General features: G+C 48.8%; 2 protein-coding genes across 13 annotated transcripts in view; one reads left to right on the top strand and one right to left on the bottom strand.

Annotated features, from left to right (window-relative positions):
* The first annotated feature begins 322 nt into the window (after nt 1-322).
* Nucleotides 323-7126, top strand: RPUSD3 (RNA pseudouridine synthase D3). 2 transcript variants are annotated; one of them, XM_007192531.2, is made up of 9 exons: nt 323-475; nt 786-925; nt 1797-1841; nt 1975-2074; nt 2928-3035; nt 3117-3201; nt 3422-3545; nt 5622-5761; nt 6524-7126. In XM_007192531.2, exons 1-9 carry the CDS (start codon nt 351-353, stop codon nt 6713-6715), a joined length of 1059 nt encoding a protein of 352 aa, XP_007192593.1. In that variant the 5' UTR covers nt 323-350; the 3' UTR covers nt 6716-7126. The 2 variants fall into 2 exon arrangements, with proteins under 2 accessions (XP_007192593.1, XP_028024927.1); XM_028169126.2 differs by lacking the exon at nt 5622-5761 and having other exon boundaries at nt 6524-6657.
* Nucleotides 3539-14526, bottom strand: part of TTLL3 (tubulin tyrosine ligase like 3) — a 34601-nt gene continuing 23613 nt past the window's right edge. For 4 of the 11 annotated variants that reach the window (XM_057554233.1, XM_057554235.1, XM_057554232.1 and 1 more), the window contains 3 exons: nt 10629-10801; nt 9473-9944; nt 7172-9282 (listed from right to left, as the gene is read on the bottom strand). In XM_057554233.1, the coding sequence (XP_057410216.1) occupies nt 8938-9282; nt 9473-9944; nt 10629-10801 (990 nt within the window). In that variant the 3' untranslated portion in view covers nt 7172-8937. Of the gene's footprint in view, nt 4665-6952; nt 7054-7171; nt 9945-10628; nt 10802-14526 lie in introns of those variants that run through there. The other 7 variants (XM_057554242.1, XM_057554238.1, XM_057554234.1 and 4 more) reach the window with 6 other exon arrangements.

Raw genomic sequence — 14526 nt, forward strand, 5'->3', positions numbered from 1 at the left:
AGTTTACTGTACCAACGAGTGTGGATTTTTTTTTTTTCCTTTTCCAATTTGCCTTACAAAATTGTGCCCAGTGGCGGGTTTTTTTTTGAAGTCAAAAGACTCCTAAGAACTGCAATGATAATCAGAAAACCTGGCTTTGTCCTAAGACAGGTCCTCTGACGCCCCAGTAAATTCCTCTTCTGCTCCGTGCCTCGCTTTCCCCAAAAGCACGGACGAGAATTTCTTCATCTCGTTCCCTGGCAAAGGCAAAGCTCCGCCTTCTCACAGCTCTGAGCCTCGCTATTCCGATTGACAGTCAATCTGACCAATCAGCGCGCTGTGGGGCATCCCTGGGCAGCCCTTCCGGACACATGCTCACTGTCCTCGCTCCGGAGATGGGCGGCTGTCGCGTTTTGGGCCAGGTCTGGGGTGGCTGGCGGCGGGGTCCGGGGGTCCGCGCAGCGCCCACAGCCTCAAGCTTTGGCACCGAGGCCCGGTGATTAGCAACCCCCGCCCTCCTTTGTGTAGGAGGGAGGCTGGGGCCGGGGGAGGGTGTGTGCAGGATCTGGAGTTAGGCAGATATGGGTTCTAATCCAGCTCTGCTGTGTGACCGTCAACTGGTCAGTAGACCTCTCTGAGCCTCAGTTCTCTCTTCTGTACAGTGGGGCCAGTCGAACCTAACATTTCGGGAAGTTCAACCCAGGCTTTCTGAAGCATTAATAGGAAGCCGCAGGATTTAGGAAGAGGTGTGTGGAGATAAGAATGGGCGGCAATGATTCCCCTGTTGCTTACCTAACCTTTTCCAGGCATCAGCAGCAACGTCGAGGCTCCAGCAAACGGTCGGGGCCCCTGGATGACCAGCCTTTCTCGGGGCTGCTGCGGCCAGAGAACCTCAGTAGGGAGGAGCTGGTTGATGTGCTGAGGGCAGCTGTGGTGGATCAGAAAGGTGAGCGGTGGGAGGGACAGCTGCAGGGAGACCCGGAAGGGGAGGAGTCTTCACCTGAGCCTTCTGAGCATCTGGCCAGGTTCCCTACTAAAGCCTGTGAGATCAAATCCTGGTTCTGCCTCCCACTAGCCACAGGAGCTGGTACCAGACACATAATCTCTCTGTGTCTCAGCATCATGGGGATAGGGCTGTGGGGTGGGAGAGTGTAAATAACTAGAGAGCTTTGCACTAGTAGGCTCTCTGTAAAGGAAATTGCTGTAATAAAGTGTTTATTGAGGGGCAAAACACAGGCTTTGGAGCCATATCTAGGCTCTGTAATCAGCTTGCTGTGTGGCTTTAGGAAAATAACAATTTCTCTGAGCCTCAGTCTCCAGTGATTTTTAAATTTTCTCAGCTATTTATTGAGCATAGGCTATGTTCCACGCACTGTTCTAGACATGGCTGTATAGTGCTGAACAAAATAAATATGGTTTCTGCCTTCAGGAACATTTCAGTGGGAGAAATTGATTAACCAGAAAATAAATGAAAAAGGTACTTACTAGTGATCAGTGCTATGAATAAAACAGCGATGATGAGGAACTGCACGAAGGGAGCAGACATTAGATTGGAGACTCGGGCCTCTTTGTGATGGTGACATTTGAGCCACGATGATATGAAGGAAGCAGCCACGTGAAAATCTGAGAGAGAGGAAACAGCAAGTGCAAAGGCCCTGACGTGGCAGGCAGCCAGCTTAGCGTATGCAAGGTTCAGAAAGTTCAGGGTGATAACTCATGTATGAGAGTTATACTGGGACCACACGATAATATGAATTGAGAAAGTGCTTTGTAAACTGCATTTGCTGTTGCTGATGTTTATGTATTATACGTTTCAGGACCTCTGGTGACACTGAACAAGCCACAGGGCCTGCCAGTGACAGGTATGGGCAGGGGAAAGAGATGCAATGAAAGGGGTTTTGATGTCTCGGAGGGGACGAAACAGTGAAGAGAAAGGAAAGGCGGGATAACGTTGCCTCTGGGAGCAACTTGTACTCTTCCTTTTTTTTTCCCCAGGAAAACCAGGAGAGCTGACGTTGCTCTCAGTGCTCCCGGAGCTGAGCCAGTCCCTGGGGCTCGGGGAGCGGGAGCTCCAGGTTGTCCGAGCATCTGGGAAGTAAGTGGTGGGGGTGAGAGGAAGGTAGAAGGACAGGCATCCATCTGGGGTGGGGGCATAACTATTTCGGAATAAACTGAGACATTTTCCACAGGCTGGTTTGGGATCACAGAGGTAGGATACAAGGAAAAGGAGGAGGAAGTGGATAGATCTGGGTTCAAATCCTTATGCATAAACTGTGATCTTAGCTATCACTGAGCCTCAGTTTCTTTAATCATAAAATAGAGCTAATAATATCTATGCTCAGTGTGCAGTCACTTCTCCAATTCCATATTCATGGCAGGTATTGTCAATTGATCTGTGATATTCTTTCCTCTGATTGCCATCTATTAGAGACGGTGCTTGAGATAAAATGTTTCTGCAGTTCCACAAACTCATGGGCTTGTTTGTGGGGAATTTAATTATTTAATAGCTAATATATATAAAATTCCTAGTACAGTGCCTAGCACATGGTAGACACTCAACAGTTGGTGGTAATAGTTATGATGTTTGGCTCTGAGCTCCCTGGGAGCCAGAGCAAAATGAGGAACACATTTAAGCTGTGTACTCTTATTATCAAACACGGGGAAGACTTACTTGTTTCTCAAGAGGAGGTCTGTGTTATAGTCCTGATGTTACTGTTTGGTCTTAAGCTGGTCAGGTGTTCCTTTCTAGGGGTCTTTTTTTTTTTTTTTTTTTGGCTGTGCCATGCGGCATACAGGATCTTAGTTCCCCAACCAGGTATTGAACCCGCACCCCCAGCACTGGAAGCGCAGAGTCTTAACCACTGGAACGCCAGGAAAGTCTGGGGTCTCCTTTCTGTGTGGGTGAGCCCAGGGGATTTTAACTTTTGTGATTTGTCTCCTTCCTCCAGGGAAACCTCTGGGCTTGTACTCCTCTCCAGTTGTCCCCAGACCGCAAGCCGCCTCCAGAAGTTCTTCACTCACTCACAGAGAGCCAGGAGACCCACAGTCACCTACTGGTGAGAGGGGATGGGAGGCTCCCAGGGCAATGGGGAGGTCCCAGCAAGCCACTACGTGACTTCCTCTTGCCTCTTTCTCAGTGCTGTCACTGATGGGATCCCAGCTACTTCTGAGGGGACGATCCAAGCAGCTCTGAAACTGGAACACACTGATGGGGTCAATCTTGTGAGTCAGGGTCTAGGTGGGGAAGAGGAGGGGTCCTTCCAGACATAGTACCCCTACAGGGTATAGACGTGGGGTGACTGGCCCTCCAGACCCCTAATACAGGCGAGTGACGACTGCCTATACTGTGGCCCTGTCCTGAGTCTGCTGGGAGCAAGGAGAGTCTGCGGGTAGTTCCCAGGTGTGTGTGAAGCTTGTTCATTCTTGGGGGCTGATACCACAGGTAGTTCCAGTGAAGTCCCCATCCCGAAAGGACATCTTGGAAGGTGTCAAGAGGACCCTCAGCTACTTCCGTGTGGTGGCCACGGGCTCTGGCTGTGCCCTGGTCCAGCTGCAGCCACTGACAGGTGGGTCTGGAGCCCCAGCCAGACTTGACGAACTGTATTTGGCCGGAGGAGGCAGGAGGTGGGAGGAGGGTGGTGGTTTTAGTGGCAGCCTGGGGAGCATTTGATGGACTGTAAGGATGTATGTGACCAGCTCCACCTGGAGGGGCAGTGCTTCTCCTGTTAGTCTGATGGTCACCCTCTGCAGCTCACCTGTTTTTTCTCTTAGTTATTGGTCTCAACGTCTTCTCTTTACCTTTGATGTTCTGTAGTTTCACTATGGTGAATCCAGGTGTGTGGGTTTAGTTTTGTTTATCTTGCTTGGGATTCACTGTGTTTCCTGAGTCTGAAGGTTAATCTATTTCATCCATCCTGGAAAGTTCCCTTTTCAAATGTGCCTCTTGCATCCTTCCTTTTGAATGCCTGATAGACGTCTGACTTTCTCATTCTACTGCTATGTCTCAACTTTTCTTTCACATTTTTCATGTCTTTATCTCTGCTGCTTTCTGGGTAATCTTTAGATCTACCTTCCAGTTGAGAAATTTTCTCTTCCGCTGGATCTAACCTGCCAGTTTAACCTACCCATTGATTGTATTTTTCACTTCTAGAAGTTCTAGTTGGTTTTTTTTTTAAGTTGGTTCTTTTACAAATACAAATGGCCTTCTAAAAAATAAGGTATCTGGTTTTTTCTCATACTACTTGTTCTTTTTTGTCTTTAGTCATTTAAAACATATTTATATTGTGTTTCTATAATTCCATTGTCTGAGATTCTGAGGGTCTAATCCTGTTGTGTTTCCTGCAGACTCTCTCCCCTTGGTGGATTGTTTCCTTCTTGTTCTGTGATTCAGGATTGTGAATTCAGGTTAAGCTGGGCCTTTATCAGTGGAAATCCTTTATTGCCTCATTGGAGGTGGTGACTTCAGGAGAGGTTCTGCCTTTGCTTCTGCTGAGTGCCCCATGTCACTGCTTCAGGACCTAAATATTAACGTCTCAGTTGGAAGTTCACAGTTCATGCAAGTGGGATTAGAGCCCCAAACCTGTGTGAGAGCAGCTCACGGTTGTGAATTCTTTTTGCTTCCTCTCATCCAGACCTAAGGTTCTTGTCTCCCTTCCTTGGTGGCTGGCTTTTTCTCCCGGTCCATCCTGTCAATGAAGATGTAGCCTCTCAGATTTCATTTAGGCACCAAGACCTCACCCCTGGCCCCTTGTAGCTACTTAAACCCAGGCCCCCTGCATCCCAAGATTGGCAATACCCTAGAAGAGGTGAAATGTTGGCTCTCCTGTGCTCTGGATTTGTTTTCCTTTTGTATCTTCGTCTGGGGGACCTTACTTTCCTGTGTGCCCAGCTGTGTATTTAGAAGGATGATCGTTAAAGTTTTCCAGTGTTTCTAAGTGGTTTATAAGAAGTGAATTTTTAGATTATCCAGTCCAGCATATTGCCAGACGTGAAAGCAGAGGACAGTTCCTGGGTTTGAATCCCAGCTTATGGTGGGCCAGTCACTTCTTTTTGAGCTTCGGTTTTCCTGTCTATAAGGTGGGAATGATGATAGAACCCACCTTATAGGGTTGTCAGGAGGATTAATAAGTTTACTTATGTGAACAATTTCATACCATTTAAGTTTCCCCAAAACCAGTTCAAGTTGGTGTAATCTAAAAGGGGAAGTTATTGGCTCAGGTAACTGAAAGTTCAGGCCTGGCTGCATCCGGAGGCTCGGAGGACATCATCAGGAAGCTGTTTCTCACTTTCTTTTCACCTCCTGCCCGCTGGCTTCTTCCTCCCACAGGCTCTCCCCGTGGGGGCAGAGATGGCAGGCGCTCCAGCAGCCCCGGCTCACACTCCAGCGGGAAAGAGCGTTCTTCATTCCCAGTAGCTTCGCAGTAAATTCAGGGTTGCCCCTCTTCATGGACGAATCTCGCAGGGCTGGTGGATTGACAGCTCTGACTGTCAATCAGAGTGGCAGGAGTGGTAGCATTCACCTCTCTGAAACCACACCATCTGAGAATGGGGGTGGCATCTCCCCAGAGGAAAGGGGAAGGGCAACACCGGGTGCACAGAAAGAGCCGCTGCCTGCCATCTGTCCTGTCTCTCTTGTCTTCTAGCATTTCCCAGCCAGCTACAGGCGCACATGGCACTACAGCTCTGCCCTCTGCTCGGGGACCACACGCACTCTGCCCGTGTGGCCACTGTTCTGGGCCAGCGCTTTCTGCTGCCTGCTGAGAGCACCAGGCCCCAAAGACAGGTACCCAAGCCCACCTGCCGGCTGCCTTTTAGGGTGGGCTGGGGATGGGGGTGAAGAGCATCTCCAGACATTAGCTATGCAGCTTGGGTTTCCAAAGCTCCCTGTAGCTCTGTCTTGCTCTGTGGCCCTGAGCAAGTGAAATCCCCTCTCTTGGGTCTCTTTCTGCCCATCTGTTCAATAAGGAAGTCGAACTGGCTGATTTCTAAAGGCACTTCTAAGTCTGCCGTTCTTTTTGGTATAAGGGGTAAAAGAGGTTGTGTCTATTTGGGTAACTCTGTCTGCTCTAACAGAATAACCTCAAGTACCAGAGCCTTAACACAATAACTTCCTTCCGTGTTAAGCCCAATTAATGGCGGTAGGGTAGAGATGGGCTTGCTCCAAGCATGGGTCACTCAGGGACCCAGGCTGTTGCTATCCAGCCGGCGGAGGAGGAGACAGGGCAGGTTCATGGGGAGGTTTTCTCGGGCCAGGTCTGGAAGCGGATACATGCTCACACTCCTGTGGCGTTCAGTGGGGCTCAATCACACGGCCTCACCAACCTGCAGGAGGGGCTGGGGAATGTAGTTTCGCTGAATGCCCAGGAAACTGATTCGGTGACCCCCTAGCTGGTCTCTGCCATAGTGTGTGTGTTTGAGTGTGTATGTGTGTACGTGTAGAGAGGCATGCAGAACACGGACGCAGAGAGAGGAGGAAGTACTTGCCTCACTCCCATTTTGCTTAGAGCTCACCTGGCTGAATGCTGACATGTCTCTCCCACCCCAGGTCCTGGATGAAGCCCTCCTCAGCCGCCTCCACCTGACCCCCTCCCAGGCTGCCCAGCTGCCCCTGCACCTCCACCTGCATTGTCTCTACCTCCCAGGTACCAGGCCCAGGGACCCACCCATCAAGCTTCTGGCACCTTTGCCCTCTTATTTCTCCAGGACCCTGCATTGCCTGGGGCTCCACTACCAATAGTCCTCTGGGCCTTCTGTTCCCGCTGGAAAGCAGTGGGGACTGGAGGGCGGATGGGCTGCAGTCAGGCCCGAGGAGAGTGAGGTCAGTGCTCAACACGCAGAAGGCCACAGTGTAAGATCCTCTGTAGTTGGACAAACTTAAGATCACATCCTAAGGCCCCTTGCTGTGTGGTGTTGGGCAAATGACTTCACCTCTCTGGACCTGAGATAATAAAAGTACCTACCCTCATAGTATCGTTTTCAGGATTTGCTGAGAAAGAGAATGTTTATCATGGACCGTGGTTTCTGCTGAGTTCAGTATGTGGTCTTTATATTTGGCTGCTTCTGGCCCAATTCTAGCTGAGAGAAAATGTTAGGTTTTAAAAAAAAATGTGGTAAAATACACCTAATAAAATTTACCATCTTAACCATTTTTAAGTGTCCAGTTCAGTGGCATTAAGTACATTCACATTGTTGTGCAACCATCACCACCATCCATCTCCAGAACTTTCTCATCTTCCCAAACTGACACTCTGTCCCCATTAAACACTAACTCCCATCCCCCACCCCTCCCAGCCCCAGTTGCCACCGTTCTGTCGTCTGTCTCTATGTATCTGACTACTCATTTAAGTGAAGATGTTAGATCTTTCACTTTAAAAAACCGTGAAATATATGAAACATACAGAGTGCATAAAACATCTCTGTGATTTAAAGAACAACTCGTAAGGTGACACCCACATCACCACCACTCGGCACAAAATAGAAGCATCCCTTCTCCTATCCTAGACAACAGCAGCTCTCAACCCTGGCCCGACATGAGAACCCCCTACCCTGCCCACTCAGAAAGCTTAAAAAAAACCACCCGTGCCTCCCATGACTACACCCCAAAGATGCTGGTTTCACCAGTCTGGGATGGAGACCCTGGCATCAGATCTTTTTTAAAAGCTCTGGAATGGGTACTGTTGTTCAGTCAAGGTTGGAAACCACTGCCCAGACTTGGGAGAATTCTTTGTTTTTTAAAGTTTTACCACATATTCATGCATCCCTAAACAACATATTTCATTTTGCCCTGTTTCTGAAGTTTCTCTTGGAATGGAATTGTGCTGCATATATCCTTTTGTGACTCGTTCTCGCTCCACCCAGTGAAATGCATCCGTTGTGCGGCGCGGAGTTGGAATGTCAGAGCTTGCAGTCTATCCATCTGACTGTTAATGGACACTTAGGTCGTCAGCTGTTACCACACTGCTGCTGTGAGCCTGCTTGTACGCATCTCCTGGTTCAGCTGTGCAAGAATGGATTCATAAATATACAGAATATGTGTATCTTCATTTGACTAGTGTGTTAGTTTCCTAGGGCTGCTGCTGCAACAAATTACCACAACCTGAGTGGCCTAAAACAACAGAAATGGATTCTCTCCCAGTTCTGGAGGCCAGAAGTCCAAAATCAAGGTGTCATCAGGGCTGTGCTCTCCCTGAAGGTTCTAGGTGAAAATTCTTTCTTGCCTCTTCCTGGCTTGTGGCTGCATCACACCAGTCTCTGCCCCTGTCTCCACATGGCCTTCTCCTCGTTTGTCGTCTCCTCTGTCTCTTGTAAGGACACTTGTCATTGGATTTAGGCCCCATCTGGATAATCCAGGATGATCTCATCTCAAAATCTTTAACGTACTTACATCTACAAAGACCCTTTTTTCCAAATAAAGTCATATTCACAGGTTCCAGGAAGACATACCAATGTTCAACCCATTACAATTAAGAAATACCAGACTTTTTCAGATGGGTGTGGCTTATTGGGTATTTCCTTTTTAGGTGACCTTGGCCCCTTGCAGAGGAAGGGACAGACCCACTTCATCTGGAGAAGGGCTGGGTCCACTCCTCTGCTGTGTCTCCTGCTGTAAACCTTGTGCCCATTAGGTGTCACTCTGCTGCCAGCCCAGCTCCTCCTCTGGGCTTGGGGACTGGGGAGACCCGCAGGGCTCAGCAGTCGTGGTAACGTGTCCCAGCCCTCTGCTCACTGCCACGTGATCTTGGGCAAGCCGTGTCTCCTCGTTCAGACTCAGTTTCCTCATCTGTAACATGAGACTTATCCTCCCACCCCGAGATCGGAGATGCCAGGGGAGTCCCTGGACAGGATACCTCATGTCTGTCACGGGGTGGGAACTCTGGGCCTTGCTTTGTGGAGGAGTTGCTGATGGCCTCTAGCTCTTGTTCTGGACCTTGGGGTACAGAGCCGCGCCCTGCTCTCTCTTCACCCTCTAACAGAAAAGGAGCCAAGCCTCAAATACTTCATTTGCTTTTTTACTTGGCGCTGCGTCCAGGATAAGGGCAGTGACGATCGAAGCAAGGACTTCTGTAGCCACACGTCCCTCATGCCCCCCAGACCCTGGTGTGCACTGATATGGGGCAGGGGTCCCGGAAGGCTCAGTGTCGTCATGAGGCATGTCGCAGCCTTGGGTTTGTCGCAGAGTCTGGCCTTGAACTTGCCTTTGGCCTTGATCTTCCTATGGGCACTAGGAAGATTTCCGACTTCAAAGGGTTGAGACCACAAGTTACTTCCAAGTGGGGGACCATGAAGGCGCTGGGGAGCAAGAGCCTCGTTGTGAAAGGAGGAGAGAAGGGGAGAGATGATCAGGAATCTGTTCGGGAAGGGGGTTCTGAGGGATACAAGCCCTTCCCTTGGGGCTCAGGCCAGCCTGGGAGCTACCCTCTCCCTGTGCCCTTCCAGCCCTAACCCCGGCTCTCAGCATTGCCCACCAGGGTATGGGTCACCGTTCGAGGCCCACCTTTCTTGGTTTCAGGGCGTTGGGTGCCAGCATGAGCTCAGGGTTAGGTGGGAGGGAAATCAAAAACTTGGCAGTAGGTAGAGGCATCAAGGCCTTGCCTGTGGTCGACAGGGCCTCAGAGCCCACCAGCCTGCTGTGCTGCAGTCTGAGGCCCCGCCCCTGGGGTCGGAGCACACGGGGAGAAGGCAGCCGGGCTGTGCTGTGGAGGGTGGGGAAGTGGTGATGGGCTGTGAGGGCCTGGGGAGCCCCAGGCTGACCAGCTGCCCCTCCGGGTGTGCGTGGAGGGCGGGGAGGCAGGGGGAGCTGACGGCTGGGGTGTGTGAGGGCAGATGGAGCCCACCTGGTTCCTTCTCCAGAGGCCGTGGGAAGAACACAGGGTTTGGAGTCCAACAGACCTGGGTCTGCATCCCAGCTCTGCCCCTTCTGAGCTGTGCAACCTCGGGCAACTTCCTTAAACTTCCTGATACCTCGGCTGGAAAATGGGGATAATAGCACCTACCTCGCTAGGTTGTGAGGACTAAAGGAGCTGGTCAGGTATCAACACAGTGTAAACTGTTAAGTGCTGTACAAATATTAGTTCCTTTCCACAAGGCGACTTTGCATGGAGGCAAAGACAGAATACTGCAGCAGGACAAGCTTGAGCTCTGGAGAGAGATCAACCTGGGACTGGGTCCTGGCATCTCTGAAACGAGCACAGCTGCCTAGCTGAGTGACTACTCTGGAGGGGACGATACTCATTTGGTTGTGTGTTTTTTAAAAATACTTTGTAAGTGGTGGCTTTTACTTACTACCGGTGGCTCTTGGGTGGGGACAAATCCAGGTGGTTAGCAGGGGCTTAGAGAGCAGGAAGAAATTGCCTTGAGACCCTGGGGTGTTTTGGGGGAATGGTCTTACCCAGGGCCTGGGGGTTCTTCAGACTCAATGGCAATCTGTTCAAGGGGTGGGGATACCTGTCCCCACTAGCAAAGGTCATGGTGAAAATGCAGCCCATCCTCGTGCTGGGGGGTCCCACTTCCGGAGACTGGGGTGGACCAGGGCTGTGGCACTTTTTGCCTTGCCTTTCTTCCCCTTTCCAGGGGCCGAGGTGGTGGCAGTGGAGTCTGGCTTCTCAGTGTGCCCCAGGCTCCTGGCCCCAGCAACTTTCCTAGAAGCTGACCTGTGGGTAAGGGTTCCCGAGTCCTTGCCTTCCCCAGAGCCTCGCTGGGTCAGCAGGTGAGGGAGGGCTGGGCGGACTTCTGTTTGCCGGTGACACATCGCCAGGGGCTTCTTGATGGTGGAGCCCTCTACTAGAAGCTGGATACCCACATACTGGGGCACCTCCACAGCAGGCTGTGGGGAAGAAGAGGAGACAAGGCCTGCTCAGACAGTGCTGCTGGAATCCTAGGCCTGGAAGGACTCGGAGCACAGGTAGATGGAATTAACTTCTGGGGCACCTGGTCAGGAGACATTTCTGGGCTGAGAAAGGCAAAGCCCATCTCTGTCTCTTAAGGGGTCCAGCCCTGGAGGCCTGAATCAGTACCTAGAGGGTCACAGAGCCCCTGAGATGAGTAACCCAGAGGAGTGGGGAAGTCTTAGCCATGCCCCCACCTGCACCCCTCCAACCCCTTGCTCTCCTAAACTGCCCAGCCGCCGCTGGAATGTGTGTTCTCCTCCACAGGCCGCTGCCGATGGACAGCTTCCTGAGGTGAGCGAGATTCTCTGCTGAGAGCATATGAGTTATGACACCCAGACAGATAAGAGGCCTAGAGCCTGCCTAAATCCTTGTCTGAACCCAAGACATGGGGAAGCAGAGCCTCAAAGAAGGCATTCTGTGGAGAGCATGAAGTAGCAAATATGCAGACGGAGGCAGAGAAAACAGTCCAAGAAAGGAGCTCCTGTACCACTTTCAATTCCCATTAAGCCAAGCTGTACTTCCTGCAGCTGGACACAGGAGAGCCCCCTGTGTCTTGCCAGGAATCTCCTTTTATTTTTCATTTATTATTTTTTATTATTATTATTTTTTGGCCACACTGCATGGCACGCGGGATCTTAGTTCCCCGACCGGGGAGTGAACACATGGTCCTTGCCGTGGAAGCATGGAGTCTTAACCGCTGGACGGCCAGGGAAGTTCCTAGGAGCCCTCCTTTTAATCTGGAGCTAGTTTGAGGTGTTTTCTGCATCATCAAAGGATCCTGATTAGAATCTATCTAAACAGTCACTTAGAGCTTCTTAAAAATACAGATATCAAGGTCCTACTGTATAGCACAGGGAACTACATTCAATATCCTGGGATAAACCATAAACGAAAAGAATATGAAAAAGAATATATCTGTATGTATAACTGAATCACTTTGCTGTAGAGCAGAAGTTAGCACAACATTGTAAATCAACTATACTTCAATTAAAAAAAAATACAGATATCAGAGCTCAAGGAAAGCCCAGTTGATGAGGCAAAGCTCAACTTTATGGAAAAATCTCAGCTAATAAATGTAGAAGGAATGATAGAATTAGCAATTTACCATTTTGCAACTCTAATACAATAGGTAAGGATGAAAACTAGATGTCAAAACAAGTAGGTGAAAAGGATGACAGGAAAATGTGTCATCTGTACACTACCAAAGAATCACCCTACAAAGAAACTGATCATTGCAAAGGGGAGGATGCAACTTACAATGGAGAGATCTGGTAGCCAAGACCTTAAAGCCATGGTCAGACTTAGCATCACTAATCATGAGATACTCCGACAATGTGTGCCTTGTGATGCTGTATGAGGTACCCAGCATCACCTCTCAAGTATACTTGCCAGAAGTGTGTAATCTGAACTTCATCAAGCTGGGTGACCTAACTTCTACTTTATAGGACATTCAGATAACAGATGAACAAGTTAAATACCACCATGAGGAAACAATCAGATAAATCCAGAATGTGGGACAGTTCCGTAAAACAACCAGCCTGGTGCCTTCAAAAGATCCAAATGTGGGAAAAAAAGCACTGGGGCTGTTCCAGATTATAAGAGATTAAAGAACATGAAAGAGAATAAAATACCTAGGAATAAATTTAACCAAGGAGGTGAAAGACCTGTACACTGAAAACTGTAAGACACTGAAGAAAGAAATTGAAGATGACACAAATAAATGGAAAGATATTCTGTACTCATGAATTGGAAGAATTAATATTATTAAAATGTCTATATCACCCAAAGGAATCTATAGATTCAATGCAATCCCTATCAAAATTCCAATGCTATTTTTCACAAAAATAGAAAAATCAATCCCCAAATACGTATGGAACCACATAAGACCCCGAATAGTCAAAGAAATCTTGAGAAAGAACAAAGCTGGAGGCATCACACTTCCTGATTTCAAACCATATTACAAAGCTATAGTGATCAAAATAGTATGATACTGGCATAAAAACAGACACGCAGATCAATGGAACAGAATTAAAAGCCCAGAAATAAAACCACACTTATGTGGTCAATTAATGACAAAGGATTCAAGAATATACTGTCTCTTTAATAAATAGTGTCAGGAAAACTGGACAGCCACATGCAAAAGAATAAAACTGGACCACTATCTTACACCATACAGAAAAATCAACTCAAATGGATTAAAGACTTGAACGTAAGACCTTAAACCATAAAACTCCTAGATGAAAACAGGCAGGAAGTTCCTTCACATCAGTCTTGGCAATGAGTTTTTGGATTTGACACCAAAAGCAAAGGCAACAAAAGTAAAAATAAATAAACTAAAAAGCTTCTGCAGAGTGAAGGAAATCATCAACAAAATTAAAAGACAACCTACTAGATTGGTTCAAGATGGCAGAGTAGAAGGACGTGCGCTCACTCCCTCTTGCAAGAGAACCGGAATCATAACTAACTGCTGAACAATCATCGACAGGAAGACACTGGAACTCACCAAAAAAGATACCCCACATCCAAAGACAAAGTAGAAGCCACAATGAGATGGCAGGAGGGGCACAATCACAATAAAATCAAATCCCATAACTACTGGGTAGGTGACTCACACACTGGAGAACACTTATACCACAGAAGTCCACCCACTGGAGTGAAGGTTCTGAGCCCCACGTCAGGCTTCCCAACCTGGGGGTCCAGCAACGGGAGGAGGAATTCCTAGAGAATAAGATGTTGAAGGCTAGTGGGATTTGACTGCAGGACTTCGACAGGACTGGGGGAAACAGAGACTCCACTATTGGAGGGCACACACAAAGTAGTGTGTGCATTAGGACCCAGGGGAAGGAGCAGTGACCCCACAGGAGACTGAACCAGACCTACCTGCAAGTGTTGAAGGGTCTCCTGCAGAGGCGGGGGGAGGGTGTGGCTCACCATGAGGACAAGGACACTGGCAGCAGAAGTTCTGGGAAGTACTCCTTGGCATAAGCACTCCCAGAGTCCGCCATTAGCCCCACCAAAGAGCTGGGTAGGATCCAGTACTGGGTGGCCTCAGGCCAAACAACCAACAGGGAGGGAACCCACCCCACCCATCAGCAGACAAGTGGATTAAAGTTTTACTGAGCTCTGCCCACCAGAGCAACACCCAGCTCTACCCACCACCAGTCCCTCCCATCAGGAAACTTGCACAAGCCTCACAGATAGGCTCATCTACCAGAGGGCAGACAGCAGAAGCAAGAAGAACTACAATCCTGCAGCCTGTGGAACAAAAACCACATTCACAGAAAGACAGACAAGATGAAAAGGCAGAGGGCTATGTACCAGATGAAGGAACAAGATAAAACCCTAGAAAAACAACTAAATGAAGTGGAGATAGGCAGCCTTCCAGAAAAAGAATTCAGAATAATCATAGTGAAGATGATCCAGGACCTCGGAAAAAGAATGGAGGCAAAGATTGAGAAGATGCAAGAAATGTTTAACAAAGACCTAGAAGAATTAAAGAACAAACAAACAGAGATGAACAGTACAATAACTGAAATGAAAAATCCACTAGAAGGAATCAATAGCAGAATAACTGAGACAGAAGAACGGATAAGTGACCTGGAAGACAGAATGGTGGAATTCACTGCCGCGGAACAGAATAAAGAAAAAAGAATGAAAAGAA

Source organism: Balaenoptera acutorostrata, chromosome 10 (assembly GCF_949987535.1).
Source record: "Balaenoptera acutorostrata chromosome 10, mBalAcu1.1, whole genome shotgun sequence".
Classification (NCBI taxonomy): domain Eukaryota; kingdom Metazoa; phylum Chordata; class Mammalia; order Artiodactyla; family Balaenopteridae; genus Balaenoptera; species Balaenoptera acutorostrata.